The sequence below is a fragment of the Bos grunniens genome, chromosome 10 (genome assembly GCF_055505025.1).
Source record: "Bos grunniens cultivar Pamir isolate PY7600 chromosome 10, Bosgru_T2T1.0, whole genome shotgun sequence".
In the NCBI taxonomy this organism is placed as follows: domain Eukaryota; kingdom Metazoa; phylum Chordata; class Mammalia; order Artiodactyla; family Bovidae; genus Bos; species Bos grunniens.
In genome coordinates, this window is record NC_141174.1 from 51,521,982 (window position 1) to 51,537,773 (window position 15,792).

The 15,792-nt window shown below is 44.1% G+C and overlaps 2 protein-coding genes across 13 annotated transcripts in view; one reads left to right on the forward strand and one right to left on the reverse strand.

Moving 5' to 3' along the window:
* The window catches only part of LOC147364520 (uncharacterized), a 254,466-nt gene that overhangs the window by 82,821 nt on the left and 155,853 nt on the right, over positions 1-15,792 (reverse strand). For 2 of the 10 annotated variants that reach the window (XR_015134625.1, XR_015134629.1), the window contains one exon: positions 11,509-11,676. The exons of the other annotated variants lie outside the window; for them this stretch is intronic. The gene's annotated coding sequence lies outside the window, so the exon portion shown is untranslated. Of the gene's footprint in view, positions 1-11,508; positions 11,677-15,792 lie in introns of those variants that run through there. 10 annotated transcript variants of the gene reach the window in all.
* LIPC (lipase C, hepatic type) overlaps positions 1-15,792 on the forward strand; it is a 183,253-nt gene that overhangs the window by 19,820 nt on the left and 147,641 nt on the right. For 2 of the 3 annotated variants that reach the window (XM_086321203.1, XM_086321205.1), the window contains exons 2-3: positions 2,203-2,300; positions 4,378-4,507. In XM_086321203.1, the coding sequence (XP_086177329.1) occupies positions 4,423-4,507 (85 nt within the window). In that variant the 5' untranslated portion in view covers positions 2,203-2,300; positions 4,378-4,422. Of the gene's footprint in view, positions 1-2,202; positions 2,301-4,331; positions 4,508-15,792 lie in introns of those variants that run through there. The other variant, XM_086321204.1, reaches the window with a different exon arrangement.

Sequence of the window (15,792 nt, forward strand, 5' to 3'; positions counted from 1 at the left end):
GAACCCAGGTCTCCCGCATTGTAGACAGACACTCTACCGTCTGAGCCACCAGGGAAGTCCTAGGGTTTACCTCTCCTTTAATCTGATCAAGTAAATATGCTTAGTCCCACTACACAGATGAAAAAATCGAAATCTTGGAATGCTAATGTCTTGCCCCAGGTTACCCAGTTAGTAAGCAATAGGCCAGGGACCTGAACCTAGATCTGTCTGATTCCAATGCCTTGACTGCTTCCCAAACAAGCCACTGTAATTTATTGAACCTCTACTATGAACTGAGGCTTCCCAGGTGGCTCAATAGTAAAAATCTGCCCGCCAAGGCAGGAGACAGTGGTTCAATCCCTGGGTCAAGAAGGTTCCCTGGAAAAGGAAATGGCAACCCACTCCAGTATTCTTGTCTGGGAAATCCCATGGAGAGAGGAGCCTGGCAGGTTACAGTCCCTGGGGTCACAAAGAGTCAGACACAGCTGAGCGGCTGAGCACACACACTACTATAAACTCAGCACTTGGCTGGGCACTTCACATATAAATCTCTAATACTCATGACATACCTGTGCTTGCAGAGGTGTGACTCTCAGTCCACAGATTCTGATGTAGAAGAAATAGCTTTGCTTTCTGTAACCCACCCGAATTGTAATTTCAAGCTCCTATTTTTCCAGCCCTCCTGGATTCTTTCTCACCCCAATCCCACCTACCACCAGTTCTAGGTCAGACACAATACCAAGGCCTGGAGTTGGGGTGAGCACCTGGTCCTATCCCATCAGTCCACACAGATGACCCCCATCCTCCCCATCTTCATGACCTGTTGTCACTGGTAGCTCACTGCTACTCCCAACCTATACCAGGCACAGGGGTATATTTTGCCCCCCGGCTGACAAACTCACACCATTTCTTCTTTGAGTTCTTACCACCTTCTGGAAGCAATGTACTGTCCCCTCTGCACTCTAGACAAATCTCCCTTTCCCCAATCTACTTACAAAGTCCAAGAGACTCTCTCTCTAGTGATAGGAAGGTAGGAATATTCTTTCTCCCTTCACATCCCTTTAAAACATTCTTAGCCTTTTGCTTGCCTTTGTTGCTTAGAATTCACTTAGACTAGGTCCTAAGCTTTAGGACTAGACATGGAACAGACTGGTTCCAAATAGGAAAAGGAGTACGTCAAGGCTGTATATTGTCACCCGGCTTATTTAACTTATATGCAGAACACATCACGAGAAATGCTGGGCTGTATGAAGCACAAGCTGGAATCAAGATTGCCGGGAGAAATATCAATAACCTCAGATATGCAGATGACACCACCCTTATGGCAGAAAGTGAAGAAGAACTAAAGAGCCTCTTGATGAAAGTGAAAGAGGAGAGTGAAAAAGTTGGCTTAAAGTTCAACATTCAGGATACTAAGATCATGGCATCCGGTCCCATCACTTCATGGCAAATAGACGGGGAAACAGTGGAAACAGTGGCTGACTTTATTTTGGGGGGCTCCAAAATCACTTCAGATGGTGACTGCAGCCATGAAATTAAAAGACCCTTGCTCCTTGGAAGAAAAACTATGATAAACCTAGACAGCCTATTAAAAAGCAGAGACATTACTTTGTCAACAAAGGTCCATCTAGTCAAAGCTATGGTTTTTCCAGTAGTCATGTATGTATGTGAGAATTGGACTATAAAGAAAGCTGAGCACCAAAGAATTGATGCTTTTGAACTGTGGTGTTGGAGAAGACTCTTGAAAGTCCCTTGGACTGCAAGGAGATCCAACCAGTCCATCCTAAAAGAGATCAGTCCTGGGTGTTCATTGGAAGGATTGATGTTGAAGCTGAAACTCCAACACTTTGGCCACTTGATGTGAAGAGCTGACTCATTGGAAAAGACCCTAATGCTGGGAAATATTGAGGGCAGGAGGAGAAGGGGACGACAGAGGATGAGATGATGGGATGGCATCACCAACTCAATGGACATGAGTTTGGCTAAACTCTGGGAGTTGGTGATGGACAGGGAGGCCTGGTGTGCTACGGTTCATGGGGTCACAAATAGTCAGACACAACTGAGCTACTGAACTGAACTGAAGCTTTAGGAAGACTAAGATTATAGACTTCTGTCTACTTTACTCTTCTTAGGTGAGAGGGAGGGTGTGAGGGAGAGTTTGGAAGAAATATATTATTGATATCTCAAAATATTATCTCTGGCTCATGTTCTCTTATTTTACAGACGAAGAGATGGAACTCAAGAAGGTTAAGTAACAGTGTGCACAGCTAGTTGGTAGAAGACCCAGGATCTTGGAGGCACGTGGATTCACCAGTGTCTTGGTAAGTTAATCTGCAGAGTGAGGTCGGGAGTGGAGTTGCTTCCTAGCAGTACCCAGAAGACAAGAGATGAGGTGGGCCTAGGGGAGAGGAGCCAAGTAGATAGTCAGCTGTTCTAGGTTCCAGCTTTCTGGGAAATTAGTAAAGTGGAACCTTCAGATTCTGCTTAACAGTGCAGGTAGGACGGAGCCAGCCAAAAAGCCAGCACAGAAGCCTCTGCTCAGGAATCATGCATCCAACTAGAAGGTCTCCATGCCATAGACCTCCAGAAGGAAGTGCAGCCACCAGACAGCACAGTCTTAAGCTTTGCCCTGGGGTCAGTCTGTCCAAACTAATAGGACCAAATGAAAGTCCTGCTCAGTTTGTTTCATCCAGGCAGTGATCATCAAGTTAGCTAAATACCTACCCAACATTTCAACTTGGATGTCTAAGAGGCATCTCAGACTCCACCTAGCCAAAACTGAATTTTTTATCTTCTACCACCAACTCTGCTCCACTCACAGCCTTTTCCATCTCAGCTAATATCAACACCACTGTCCCACCAGCTCAGACCAAAACCCTTGAAGTCATCTTCAACTCTTCTTTCTCTTCACCCCAGTAGTCAGGAAATCCTGTTGCATCTACCTTCAAAACACATCTACCATCCGTCCATCACTCCCCAATTCCACTTTGACCATGCTGAACTAAGGCGCCATCACTCTCGCTGGATCACTGTAATAGCCTCCTAGCAGATCTCACCACTTGCATCCTAGTTTGCTAGTAATCTGTTCCTAGTCTTATAAACTAGAATGATCTTTTACAAATATTATACAAATTATATCACTCTTCTGCTCAGAGTGAGTCCCCATGTCTCACAGTATAAAAGCCAAAGTCCTTTTAATGATGTTTCCCTAGTCACCGGCCTCCTTGCTCTTCCTGGAACATTCCAGGCATGCTCCTACTTCAGGGCCTTTGCACTGGCTGCACTGGCTATTCTAACTACCTGACGCTCTCCTCCTCAACATGTCCACAGGGGCAACTCCCTCAAAATCTTGCTCAGAACTCAACTTTCCAACAAGGCTCACCCTAACCATTCTATTTAAAATCACTACCTTCCCCAGCCCCCTTAACTCAGCCATACTTTTCCTTCTCCTGTCACTCAGATCGTATTCTGCCAATCTACATAAATCTCTTATGTATTATATCTATTGTCTCTTATCTGACTTCTCCCATCTCCAATGGTATATAAATACCACAAGGACTGGAATCTTGGTCTGTTTTGTTCACTTGTTTATCCCAAGTACTAGACCACTGCCTGGCATTAATAGGTATTTTTTTTAAAGTTGAAAAAAGTGAATAAAGTTTACCAAGGAATATTACACGAGAATCACATGGTAGCATTTCCCCTGTCTGGTTTCACCAAGTGGCTTTACTTCCCAGTCCTCTACACTGTTAGAGCATCCATTAATACAAAGGAGGAAAGAGTGTGCTTACTCATTTTTCAAAGCAGCCCCCAGCAAAAGCATCCAGTTCTGCATCTTTGCTTCTTTACCAACTCCTTTTTACACTGACATTAGAGGTTTTCTGCCCCTTTCAGTTATAGAAATTTTGCCCATCACTCTTTAACCACAGGACCAGTAGTTTTGCTAAACTCAACAGAAAACAGACCCCATGGGGGCTCTCCTCATAGCAGAGTCCTTTCCTTTCTCTTTGAGTTTAGTCTGCATTTGAAATACCACTGCCTGTATCCCCTTTGCAGTGCTGTCAGAGAGAGACTTAGGCAACTCTGTGGAAGCCACCTATCCCTGACTTTTGACAGAATTTCCAAACATATTAACTTCAAACCGATGCATTTAGAACTGTGACCTTGGCCCTGGAAGGCAAGAATACATGACAAGATATTTTATTTTCAAAATGTACCAGGATAAAAAATACTTCTGTAAATCAACCTTATTCTCTTTTTTTGTATGAGGCAGATTTAGATTTGGGGGTTGGGTGTAGGAAGGAAAGAGTCTGAACACTAGAGAACATGTTTAAAAGGTTAATTATTAATGGACAGTCTTCCCTAACAAAGTATCAATAGGCAATCTGGTCTCTTTAGCTTCAGAAATTAGCAAGAGGACCTCGGACCCCAGGTGAAACAGAAATGGAAAATCCCCTGTGTGTCTCTATCTTCTTGATTTACTGCATCTTGATCCAATCAAGTGCCCATGGACAAAGCCTGGGACCAGGTAAGTGCCTGCCTTTTCTCCAGAGATGGGCATGGACTTTCTTCTTTAAATGGACGTTGCAGTGAATCCAAGCCTTTTGACTCTGTCAGAGTTTGCTTCACAGTGTATTAGGTGATTCTATGATCGGTATCACAGGTCATAGGGACGTGTAGCTGTAGGTGTTTCCTAAAATTCTGAAATTTAAATTTTAGGAAACCGCTCTAGGAGTAGAAGTCTTCTCAAAGCGGTGAAGTGTCTCTCATATCTGATTAAGAAATAGTCAGGCTAAGACTTCTTTGGTGGCAAATAATCTGAAAGAGTCTCAGATCTTCCTGAGAGTTAATTTGGTGTCAAATTTGCAGTTGAAGAGAACAGCTTGTAATGAAACCTTCTATCTTGCTGAGGTTGTCTAATTGCTGGCTTTCTCAGAAGAGAGGAATTTATAGAATCTTCTTTCCAGTCAGGTTGAACATGGAGCTATCATTGCACATTTTCTAAACCTCACTTTTTCTGTCAAAGTTTTACTCTGAGACTAAGCAGTCATACCTGTTTGTTCTGGAAATTCATAGGTTGATGGTCAAGGTGATCCAAATGCTTGATTAGGCAGGTGGATCACAGGTTCCTGGCTAAAGAGTGCATTGGATCAATAAATGATGGATCTGAAGTGAACTGAACACTTTGGCCAAATGAGACAGGGCTTTGGGACTTTATTTTTGTGTTGGTTACTGGTTTTTCTTTCCTCTAAGACTATGCTTGGAGAGAGCTCCAAACCCAAAGACATACCTGAAAACTCCAGAACATTTTTTTTCTCCTTTAAGAAAAAAAGGCTATTCTTTGTATTTAATTATTATTTTGTATATTAGGTCAGTTAACAACTTATTAGCAGTAGTAATTATTACCATTCATTGAGCATTTTATATGTCAACTACCAGGTTAGTTATTTTGCATACATCGTCTCACTTACAAAACTGAATCCAAAAATATTAATAATAACTTAGAGCCGTGCAGGCAGAATTGTTCATGATTTTTCCTCCCTGTGTTCACAAGGATGTTGGTGAAGGGCCTTTCCTGCCCCTTGGCCAAGAATGTTTTTCTTATCGAAGCATAACATATATCTCAAAAAATACCTATATCATAAAGTGCTCAATGAATTTTCACAACCTAAGCCAGCATCCCAGAAGCCTCCCTTGCACACGCATCCCTGGAACCTTAACATAGATTATTTTGACTTTCTGGAGCTTTTTGGTCATGGTTGCATATAATATGCGCTCTTTTTGTTCCAGGCTTCTTTCACTCAACATTATGTTGGTGAGCCATCCGTGCAGTTGCATGTGGTATGACACATTCACTCAGGTCACTGTAGCATCCTGCTGTATGAATATACCGCCTTTGGTTTATTTGTTCTGCTTCTGATCGGACCAGATGTTTCAGTAGAGACTTGGGGGTTGGACGCCATTACAGTCAAGGCGAAGGATGCAAGGCAGGACAGCCTCCCCCCGGGTTGCTGGGTATTAGCCACATTTCCCTCAGCAAAACCTGTGCTGGTCAGCTACTGCTTCCCCAGGGTCCCGGCGTGCCAAACGCTGAGGGAAGTTTCCATTAGCAGGAAGGTTCTTCAGAGAAAAGGATCAGAGACAGGAAGCCTTTTGTTTCCTTGAGAGCAGAACATCTTGGCAGAATTTTTTTCTGCAGGGAGTGAGTCAGATCTGTGTGCACTAGGCTGGTGTGACGTCTTTCTCTTCTTGGGGCACTGCAGGCAAGCAGGCACCCCACAACGGAGCCCTAGAAGGTTGAGTATCTATGCCTTGTAGGATAGTTTCCAAACTGCCCCCCAGGTGATGTTTTTGGCTGTCAGAACCAGGGAGACAGTGCTATTGGCAAGTAGGGCTTAGAAGCCAGGGATGTTGCTAATCATGCTACAGTGGACAGGACAGCCCCCATGGCAATGAATTATTCAGGACCAAGTTTCGATATACCAGGAAGAACTCCCGTGGGATCCTTCCTCCTTAACCCCAGACCTCCCAGCTTACTTCTTCTTCTTATTATTGATGGCATTGCTAATGGACCCACTAATGTCTTGTACACCCAGTGTGTGCCAGACACTGCACAAATATTTCACCCCACCTTCCCCTTGTGGTGGAGTCAGACAGCAGAAAAACAACTTGCCGGAGATCCCACAAGAGGAGCAAGAGGTTCCTAGACTGGATCTGTCTGCTTAACGCTATAGGCTTCTGGCCACTGTGTTCTCACCTCATGGTTTAGCAGCCATAGATCCCTAGAAATCCATTCTGCTCAGTTCCTCTCCCAGGAGAGGAATATTGGGTAATTCCTGTCCACCAACGCCAAGGGAAAGAAGATACAGTGAGCATCCCGAAGACCCTAGGACACAGAGCCTCCATTACCCTCATCCCCAGACCCCACTCCTGAGGCCAACACTGCTTAAATGGTAGCCAGTGCTCCTAGACCGTGGCAGCCTCCACCGCCCAGTGATATCCACCAGCACTGCCTCAGGAGCCTGGCCCCTCCCTGCAATTCCCACTGCAGCCTGCACATCCCATCCATCAGTCCCTCACTCATTTAATAAGTGTACATAGGCATCTGCCATATTGAAGACAGTGCTGTAGTACAGCAATTCTCAACTTCCCAAAAGGTCCCATTACACTCTCAACAATTAGTCACAATTCCAAAGAGATCTTTTTTATGTGAAACACAGCTATCAGTATTTACCGTATTAGAGACTAAAATGGAGAATACTTTTTAATGTTTTGAATAACAACAAACTCATCCCATTTAGCATATGAAACACGATACTGTGAGGAATATCTGGTATTTGCCAAAGAACAACGAAAAATGAATCAGAAGAGTGACACTGGGTCACAAAGAAATTTTGCTACTTTTTTCATGTTTGTCTTGATAGAAAAGGCTGGGCTTTTTTCATCTGTTTCTGTATTGAATTTGTTGTGAAATGTTACTTTGTCTGGACTACACAAAGAAAACCGGCCTCACGTATAGAGAAAGGGAGTTCAACCTTAGAGGTCCCGCCAAGGCCCTCACTCAGAACTGCTTTGTTTGTGCAGCAGACACTGTACAACGTGGACTGCACAGCCACCCCTGCTCCCCACAAGCTTGCTGACGAATCAGGTGGACCTTCCTGAGGAAGACAGGAGCTGCCTGCACTGCCAGAGGGCAATAAGGGGGCCATCATCCATAGAGAATGTGACAGTAATAAAAACTTCTTCTCATCATCACGATTCTAAATAATGCTGGTGGTAAAAATTAACACCCCCTCCAAAATAGTTCTTTTGGTGAGAGTTGTAAACAACTGCTATGGTTACTATTGGGTTTTCTTAATGTATACAAAAACTTCAAATGATCACAGTTCTATATCACTTCTCCTTGAATATATGTTCTCTGCTAATGTCAATTTAGAGACCTCCCGGTTACATAGTTGATCCCTGATGATCATTGACCACGACGTATGCTCATTGCAACTAATTGTTCAGTAACCTCCCAACTTACTTTGTCATCTTACGTCCCAAATTCCATGGTATTTATTGCTTGTTCTTGCCTTTAAATAGAAATGGTAGATTTAAAATTAAAAATGATATCATACTAATTAAAAAAACAAAGAAATAGAATCTGACTTCAATTCTGTTATCCTGTGTGACCACTTAGACTTTTGGGTTTAAAACATAAAACAGGTTTTATAGTGAACTGTGAGGTGTAATATTTTGTTTGGGAAGTAAAAATTTGGGTTCTTCCAGGAAATATCTGTAATGGATTTGTGCATCTTTAAAGTGGAAATGTATTTTTTTTTAATTGTTGTTTTAAAACTAAATAACAAATCAAGAAAATAGTGATTATTACTGATTTTTGCATGCATATAACTGAAAATAGTTCTTATAGAACAAATGGTATTAAAATGATCCGTTCTGGGTTTCACATATATAAGGTATAACATAGTCTAATAAAGGAGATAAGATGTATATATAAAATTTTTTTCAATTGGATCATAAAATGTGATGAGTACCACGGGACAGGAGTACAAAGGGGTGAGTGTTTGTGTCCCCCACAAAATTCATATGTTGAGATCCTAACCCCCAACAGGATGGCATCTTAGGAGGTAGGGACTTTGGGAGGTGATTCAGTCGTGAGGGAAGGAGCCCAGAAGAATGGGCTCCTTCTAAAAGAGACCTCAGAGAACCCACTGGCTCTCTCTCTACCATATAAGGAAACCTGGAAAAGGGTTTTTACCAGAACCCCAACATGCTGGAACCCTGATCTCAGACTTCTGGCCTCCAGAAATGTGAGAAATAAGTTTCTATTGGTTACAAGCCACCCACTCTATGGTAATTTGTTACAACAGCCTGAATTAACTAAGTCAAGGCACAGGTAGCGATGAAGAAGCGCTCACTTCCAAGTACAGGTAGACGAAAGGCTTCTGGGAGGAGTCAGCATGTGAGCAGAGTCTTGCAGGATAGAATCTGGACAAACAAGGAGGAGGCTTTCCTTGTGCATAAGCAAAGGCACAGAGACAATAAAGCATACATGTTTTCCAAGCCCAAACATCTTCCAAAAACAGGCCTTCTGGGAAGGAGAAAAAAACTATAGGAAGGAGTTGACAGCAGCAGTGCATCACAACTGTCAAAAACTAGAAACAATTTGAATGCCCAACAATAAACCATCAAGGAGGGAGCAGCCAGCTATTACTAAGTCCTCCTTTAAACAAGCATTGTGTTGAATACCTACTACTGAAAGTGCCAGGAAATTTGTGGAGCAGTAATGATGGGAATCTGAAATAAAAGCCTTACTGCTAACACTTAGGCACTTACAGTGGCACATTATCAAAGAGATCGGTGACCTCCAAAAGGTTACATAACAATTGGTCTTGTAGCTTTTAAAAACAAGTATGAGGAAATTTTATATGCGATAAAGTGGGGGAGAAAACAGGACTAAATAAATTATATATTGAATCACAACTACGATAAAAAAAATTCTTATACTTGTATATCACTAGGGATTAAAAGTATATGTAAAGATCGATAAAGACTTTTAAGGCCATGGAATCTGTATGCGTGTGTGTTTTAAGTATTTACATGTAAAAGAAAAAAATTGAAAAACAACCTGATTAGCAGCAATTAGATCTGTCCTGGATTTGCTGTCCCTCGAGAGACCACGTCCACCCATCCCCACAAGCTCGAGAAGCCCAGAATTACATCCCCAGTGGGGCCTGCAAACTCCTAACAGGCCTCCACAACTGCAGGAAAGGTCATTCACGAGTAACATCCGAGGTGGGATCCAGAGATGGAAGTCACCCAGGCGAGTGCATTAAAAGTAGAATCAGCAGAAAGTCAGTCCATAGAACTCTTGTGAAATCTTGCCTGCCCTCTGCGAGAGCCCCTCCCACCACACTGCCAGACTTCCTGCCCTGTGGCTGAGCCAGTCTGGAGCCCTCCTGAGGGCATGGTACCCAGAGAGGAGAAGTTTGGGGAGACAGGACCACAAGCCATCTCCTACCCTGCTCGCCTTTCACAAGGGGCTCAGGACTTGAAGCCACATTTAATTCTGGGCCAGGTGAACAAGATTCCCACCACTGCCCTGTTTTCCATACCAGCTGCCACACTGCTATGAGGCATGCTGTGTCCCTGCAGATGAGTCAGCAGGGGGAGGGGAAGGAGAAGCAGGGCTGGGGCAGAGGCTTGCCCGATTTTAGGCCTGGTGCACAAGACACAGCTGAGCAGTTCCACTTACATTCTCCAAGGGCACGTGACCACCTTGACCTCAGCCTGGGGTGTCTCTGACATCCCTCAGGTCCACATAGGACATGAGGCACAGCATTTCTCATAGCTGTATGCTGGTTCTTAGAAGAGTGTTCGTTTTAGAGTGAGGCTCTGTCAGCCAGGGATTGCAGTCCAGCCCACTAGGGCAGGGGGCTGGCCAGGAGCAGGTAAAACATCTGAACCCCTGCCAGACATGCTGAGGATCCTGGCCAGACTCTAGCCCCAGGGTCAGAGCCCAACTAGTCCTGCGGAGAGTGGGGTGTCTCTGTTAAGGTAGACAGCAGGTGCCCCAGCTGCTGACACTCAGGCACTTGGCTTAGGACCTGGATTCAGGTCCCGGGGCAGCCGTACTTCTCAAGAGAAGGTGTCATTCTTGGATGCTGCCACAAGGTAGCGTGGTGACGTCTTGGCAGCCTCAGGGTTTCAGGAAAGGATTTAGGTAAGAGAAAACCTGTGTTTCTGGATACCTCTGGAAAACTCAAGGCTACTGACTGACGTCGCTTTCTTCTCTGCTTATGACTATTTCCAGAAACACTCATAGTTTCGATGTTTCTGCGGGATCTGGGGGGAGAGGGGAGGAAGTACAGAGAACGGGAGGCCTCCTTGTCTGCCCCAGCACTTTCTCCTCCATGTGTGCCAGTTCACCTTCAGGTCCTGGCGAGGTACGCTTTGGCACAGCTTTTAGAAAACGTATTGTGGAACTACTAAAAATAGTTCTTATAACCAGCGGTCCCCAACCTTTTATGTCACCAGGGACCAGCTTCGTGGAAGACAGCTTTTCACGGACTGGGGTGGGAGGAGATGGTTTCGGGATGATTCAAGCATAGACATTTATTGCGCACTATTCTAATCTAATGTCGCCGCTGATCAGACAGGAGGTACCAGTCTGCGGCCCAGAGGTTGAGGACCCCTGCTTATGATGATGCAAAAGTGGCACACTGAATATTTTCATTCCAAGACTAAGTGGGACAAAAGTACCATACCTAATTGTGTGTGTCTTCTGATTACAATTCCATGGAAACATGTGTATTTGAGGAAAACAAATTACTAAAGAAAAGGAACAAACATGTTCACACTTCAGTTGAGTTTACACCTAAATTTCTGTCTTCCAAATTTTATGTAATGTTGTAGTTTGTATATACTATTTTGCTTGAATTATTTGAATAATTTAAAAATTTATATCAAAATGATAAAGCAAAGTGATTTGACTAGTCAGACGCAAACCTTAGTGTGCACTAGAAGTCTATTAAAATATGATTTTATTAAATCTCATTTATTTATAAAATAAATGAAGTCTATTAAATTTGTTAGCAAGTTCCTGACTCAGTGAGCCTGGGGTGGATCCAGGAATTTGCATTTCTAAAGGTCCCAGGTGTTGCTTCAGGTCTGGGGACTACACATTGAGAACCACTGAAAAACAAAAATGGACAGTTAATGGCAAAACAGTAACTTGACTTGAACCTAGGTCTCCTGACTTCCTGGCTTAAAGTTCTTCCCTCAGAAACAATGCAAACCCTGGGGCAAAACTGGTTTTCATTTCTCAGTATCCTGCAGCGGGTAAATGGAGGGATATCAGTGTTCATGATCCCGAATATTGACCTTCCTCAAGGGAGAGTATGAGTGTTAGCTGCTCAGCTGTGTCTAACTCTTTGTGACCTCATGGACTGTGGCCTGCCAGGCTCCTCTCTCCATGGAATTCTCCCGGCAAGAATACTGGAGTGGATACCCATTCCCTTCTCCAGGGAATCTTCCCGATCCAGGGATGGAACCCCAGTCTCCCGCTTTCTGGGCAGATTCTTTATCATCTGAGCCACCAGGGAAGCCCAAGAGTAGCCATATTCCAAATAATATAAAACCATTAAATATTCATGACAATTTAGTCCTCCAGAATAAAATATCATCATGCTGAAAAGGCAGTGGTTCTTTAATTGAAAAAAGAAATTCCCAAGTTGAGATTTAGTTGTAATTGGTAGAAAAATACTAGTAGCAATAATGAATTAACCATACATAGTAAAGCATGCCTTGGCAGGCCTGAAAATAGGATCAAGAAAATTCTTTTCCTATGAGCTGGGCATTACCATGAGTTGGGCAGAGTCTTTGATAATCCTAGTTGACTAGGACTGGCCTTTCCGTGACCGCAAAAAACTTTCCAGTGACAAATGTTCCAGCCTCCTTGTCCCAAGAGAGACCAAAAGAGTGAAAACAACATACTTCTTCTGAAATATAACAAGATCAACAACAAACTACAGCATTTATTAACCCCCTACTGTGTACCAGGCCCCATGGTCTGTATAAAAAGGTGTTCCTGAGGATACAAAAATGAAAAAGCACACTTCCATTCATCAAGGAGCTTCCCAGCTGATGAAATCTGAAGTCCCCTACAACTGTGTGTATTAGAGATTGGAAGAGGTATAATTTCAACATGGTGTGATAAGTGCACAATTAGATAGGAAACATCACAAGGCAGGAAAGGTTAGCAGAGGAGGCTTTATAGAGGAAGTGATATTTGAGTTGAGCCTTGAAGGAGAAGTAGAAGGATATAGCAAGCAGAAGGAAAAGCATTAGCCAGTCTTGGAGACTTGAAAACATAAAATGAAATTGGGAATCCCTGAGATGTTTGCTGGGCTTCCCCGGTGGCTCAGAGGTAAAGAATCCGCCTGTAATGGCAGGAGATGCAGGTTCAATCCTTGGGTCAGGAAGATCCCCTGGAGAAGGGCATGACAACCCACTCCAGTATTCTTGCCTGGAGAATCCCATGGACAGAGGAGCCTGGCGGGCTACAGTCTATAGGGTCATAAAGAGTCCAGCAGGACTGAAGTGACTAAAGTGACTGAGCATACACACATTCTTAAATATAAACTGAGTACGTGCACACAGACAGTTGCTATAGCTCAGGGTAGGGCACAAAAGAAGTGGTCGGAGGTGAGGGCCTCAGAGGGCACACTAATGAGTTTGGCCCTCGCTCTGGAGGCAGTGGGGCTGCCACTGAAGTTGGCATTTGGAAAGGGGAGGGACTCGGTCACTGGCTGCCTTTCCTGCTGGGTGGATGGCTCTGTCTCACAGCCTGGCTAAAATTCTAGCCACTCCCTGATGGAAAGCCATGTTATCAGCAGGAAAAGACAGGGGTGGGGCTCAGAAGTTACAGGCTCTGCAACCTCACCTGACTGAGGCCGACCAACACTCAGACTTACCCATGGGCAAGTCTGTTTGAAGTTTACGTGTTAATTGCTATTCCTAAGCACTAAATGGTAGGAGAGATTTACACCAATGAAACCGAGGCGGGTACACATCATAGAACCTTGAATAGGAACCTACAATTTAAAAAGTATAATACCTTTTTCTGAGTCTCAAAAGAGAACCATCTGCAAATTCCACATCACACTAGTTTTTAGACCTACAGCAATTTCAACATTAAAAACTCACTCCTGGGACTTCCCTTGTGATCCAATGGCTAAGACTCCACACTCCCAACTCAGGAGACCCAGGTTCAATCCCCGGTCAGCAAACTAGATCCCACAAGCCTCAACTAAGACCCAGTGCAGCCAAATAAATAAGAAAATACTCATTAAAAAAAAAATCTTCTTCCTACCTACATGGTATCACTTGATTCACACAATATCCTGGGCAGGTATCATTATGCCCATTTTACAGATGTAAAGATTCACCAGCCAAAGGCTACAGGGAACACACTTGGAATCAGATTAAAGTTAGGATTATCTGGTTTACTGCAGCTAGGGAAGACATACTCCAGAAAACTCGAGAGCATCCCTACATGAGGAGTTGAGAGGGGCTTCTTAGAAAATCTGGGCTTGTGCTGGGTGAGACTACAGAAAGGCTGGGGAAGCTGGGGAATTCCAGAAGGCAGCTGTGCTCACCACTGCACCACCAGTGCGGCACGGTAGTAGCCGTTCTCAGTGGGACTCTGTCCAAAGGGGAGGGGATCATTCAGCTATCCGGTATCTTAATCTAATTAATCGTTGTGAAATCATTAGTGCTTAATTTAAGCAACAACATTCCAGCAGGTGAGGCTAAAACTGGCATTGCTACAGGAGCAGCAGTCACTCCTTGTTAGCTAGAAGCAGGCACTGTCTGGTCACGTTTTTGGAGTCAGAGTGGCCTCCTTTCTGTCCTGCTGCAAACACAGATGCAGAGGGTTTTTGTAGCATGTTGCTTCTGTGTTGAGGGCACTGTCTATGTTCAGTTGGGAATATCATGGTCTGCCTGCCAGCAAGGCTCGTTTTTGTTGCTGTTGTGTTTGTTTCCCTTTTCTTACTTACCCAGTAACTCAGGTAATGTCATTGACATCTCTTGATACCTCTGCCCTAGCCAAACAGCCTTGGGTGGCTGCCTCCACCTCCTGAGCCCACAGTCTCTCACCAGTGTTGACCCTTCCAGCACTGACAGCCTGAGTGTCACCAGGGCTCATCAAGAGCCATCGTGGTGCCCTGAGACCTTCAACACCTACCTTATCAGCTGTCAGCTATTTAACCATTAACGGGAGAAAGAAATATGAACACAAAGTTCTACCCACTTTAAACATGAAACACTGACCCTGCCTTAACCCTAGTGCAACGCAGTTGCCTTGAGCCATTCAAAGATTCCCAAACACCAGGGGGACGAAGGTGCAGTTCTGTAAGAGCAAGCCAAGCAGTAAATAACATTAGACCTTTCCTTTCCCAAGGCTGTTTTATACTGGTCCAGACATGCATTTGTTTTTGGTTTGAGTAACAACAATGAAAAATATACATTTGATGTTTACATTGTTTTGAGTAGAAACGAGGTGTATGAAATAATGTGCTTAGCTGCTCAGTCATGAAAGACTCTTTGCAACCCTATGGACCACACCCTTCCAGGATCCTCTGTCCATGGGATTCTCCAGGCAAAAATACTGGACTGGGTTGCCATTCCCTTCTCCAGGGGATCTTCCTGACCCAGGGATCGAACCCTGGTCTCCTACATTGCAGGCAGATTTCTTTATCTCTGAGCCACCAGGTAAAGCCTTTCCAGGCAAGAATACTAGAGTGAGTTGCCATTTCCTTCTCCAATGCATGAAAGTGAAGTCGCTCAGTCATGTCCAACTCTTAGCTACCCCATGGACTGCAGCCTACCATGCTCCTCCATCCATGGGATTCTCCAAGCAAGAGTACTGGAATGGGTTGCCATTGCCTTCTCCGATATGAAATAATAGTAACTACTAATTTTGAGAACTTTTAAATGTGCCAAATGCTTTGTCTATTTGTTTTCCTTTATCCATGCAACCTTCCTGGAGATAAGTATCATTGTCACTACTTTACAGGGGAAACTGTGGTTTAGGGGGACGAAGCAGCAAGCGCAGCTCCAGGATCCCTGGGATTCTCACTGGTGCTTATTTCTGGTGATGCTGGCTCCCTTCAGAGCCCACAGGGGTACATTTGCTTTCAGAGGTTTCCCACTTTGATACTCTGAGCCTCTCTGGGCCTGGCCCCTTCTAACTAGAAGTTTGCACTCATCTTACCCATTGTGAGTGATGTCTACCTCTCAAAGGCC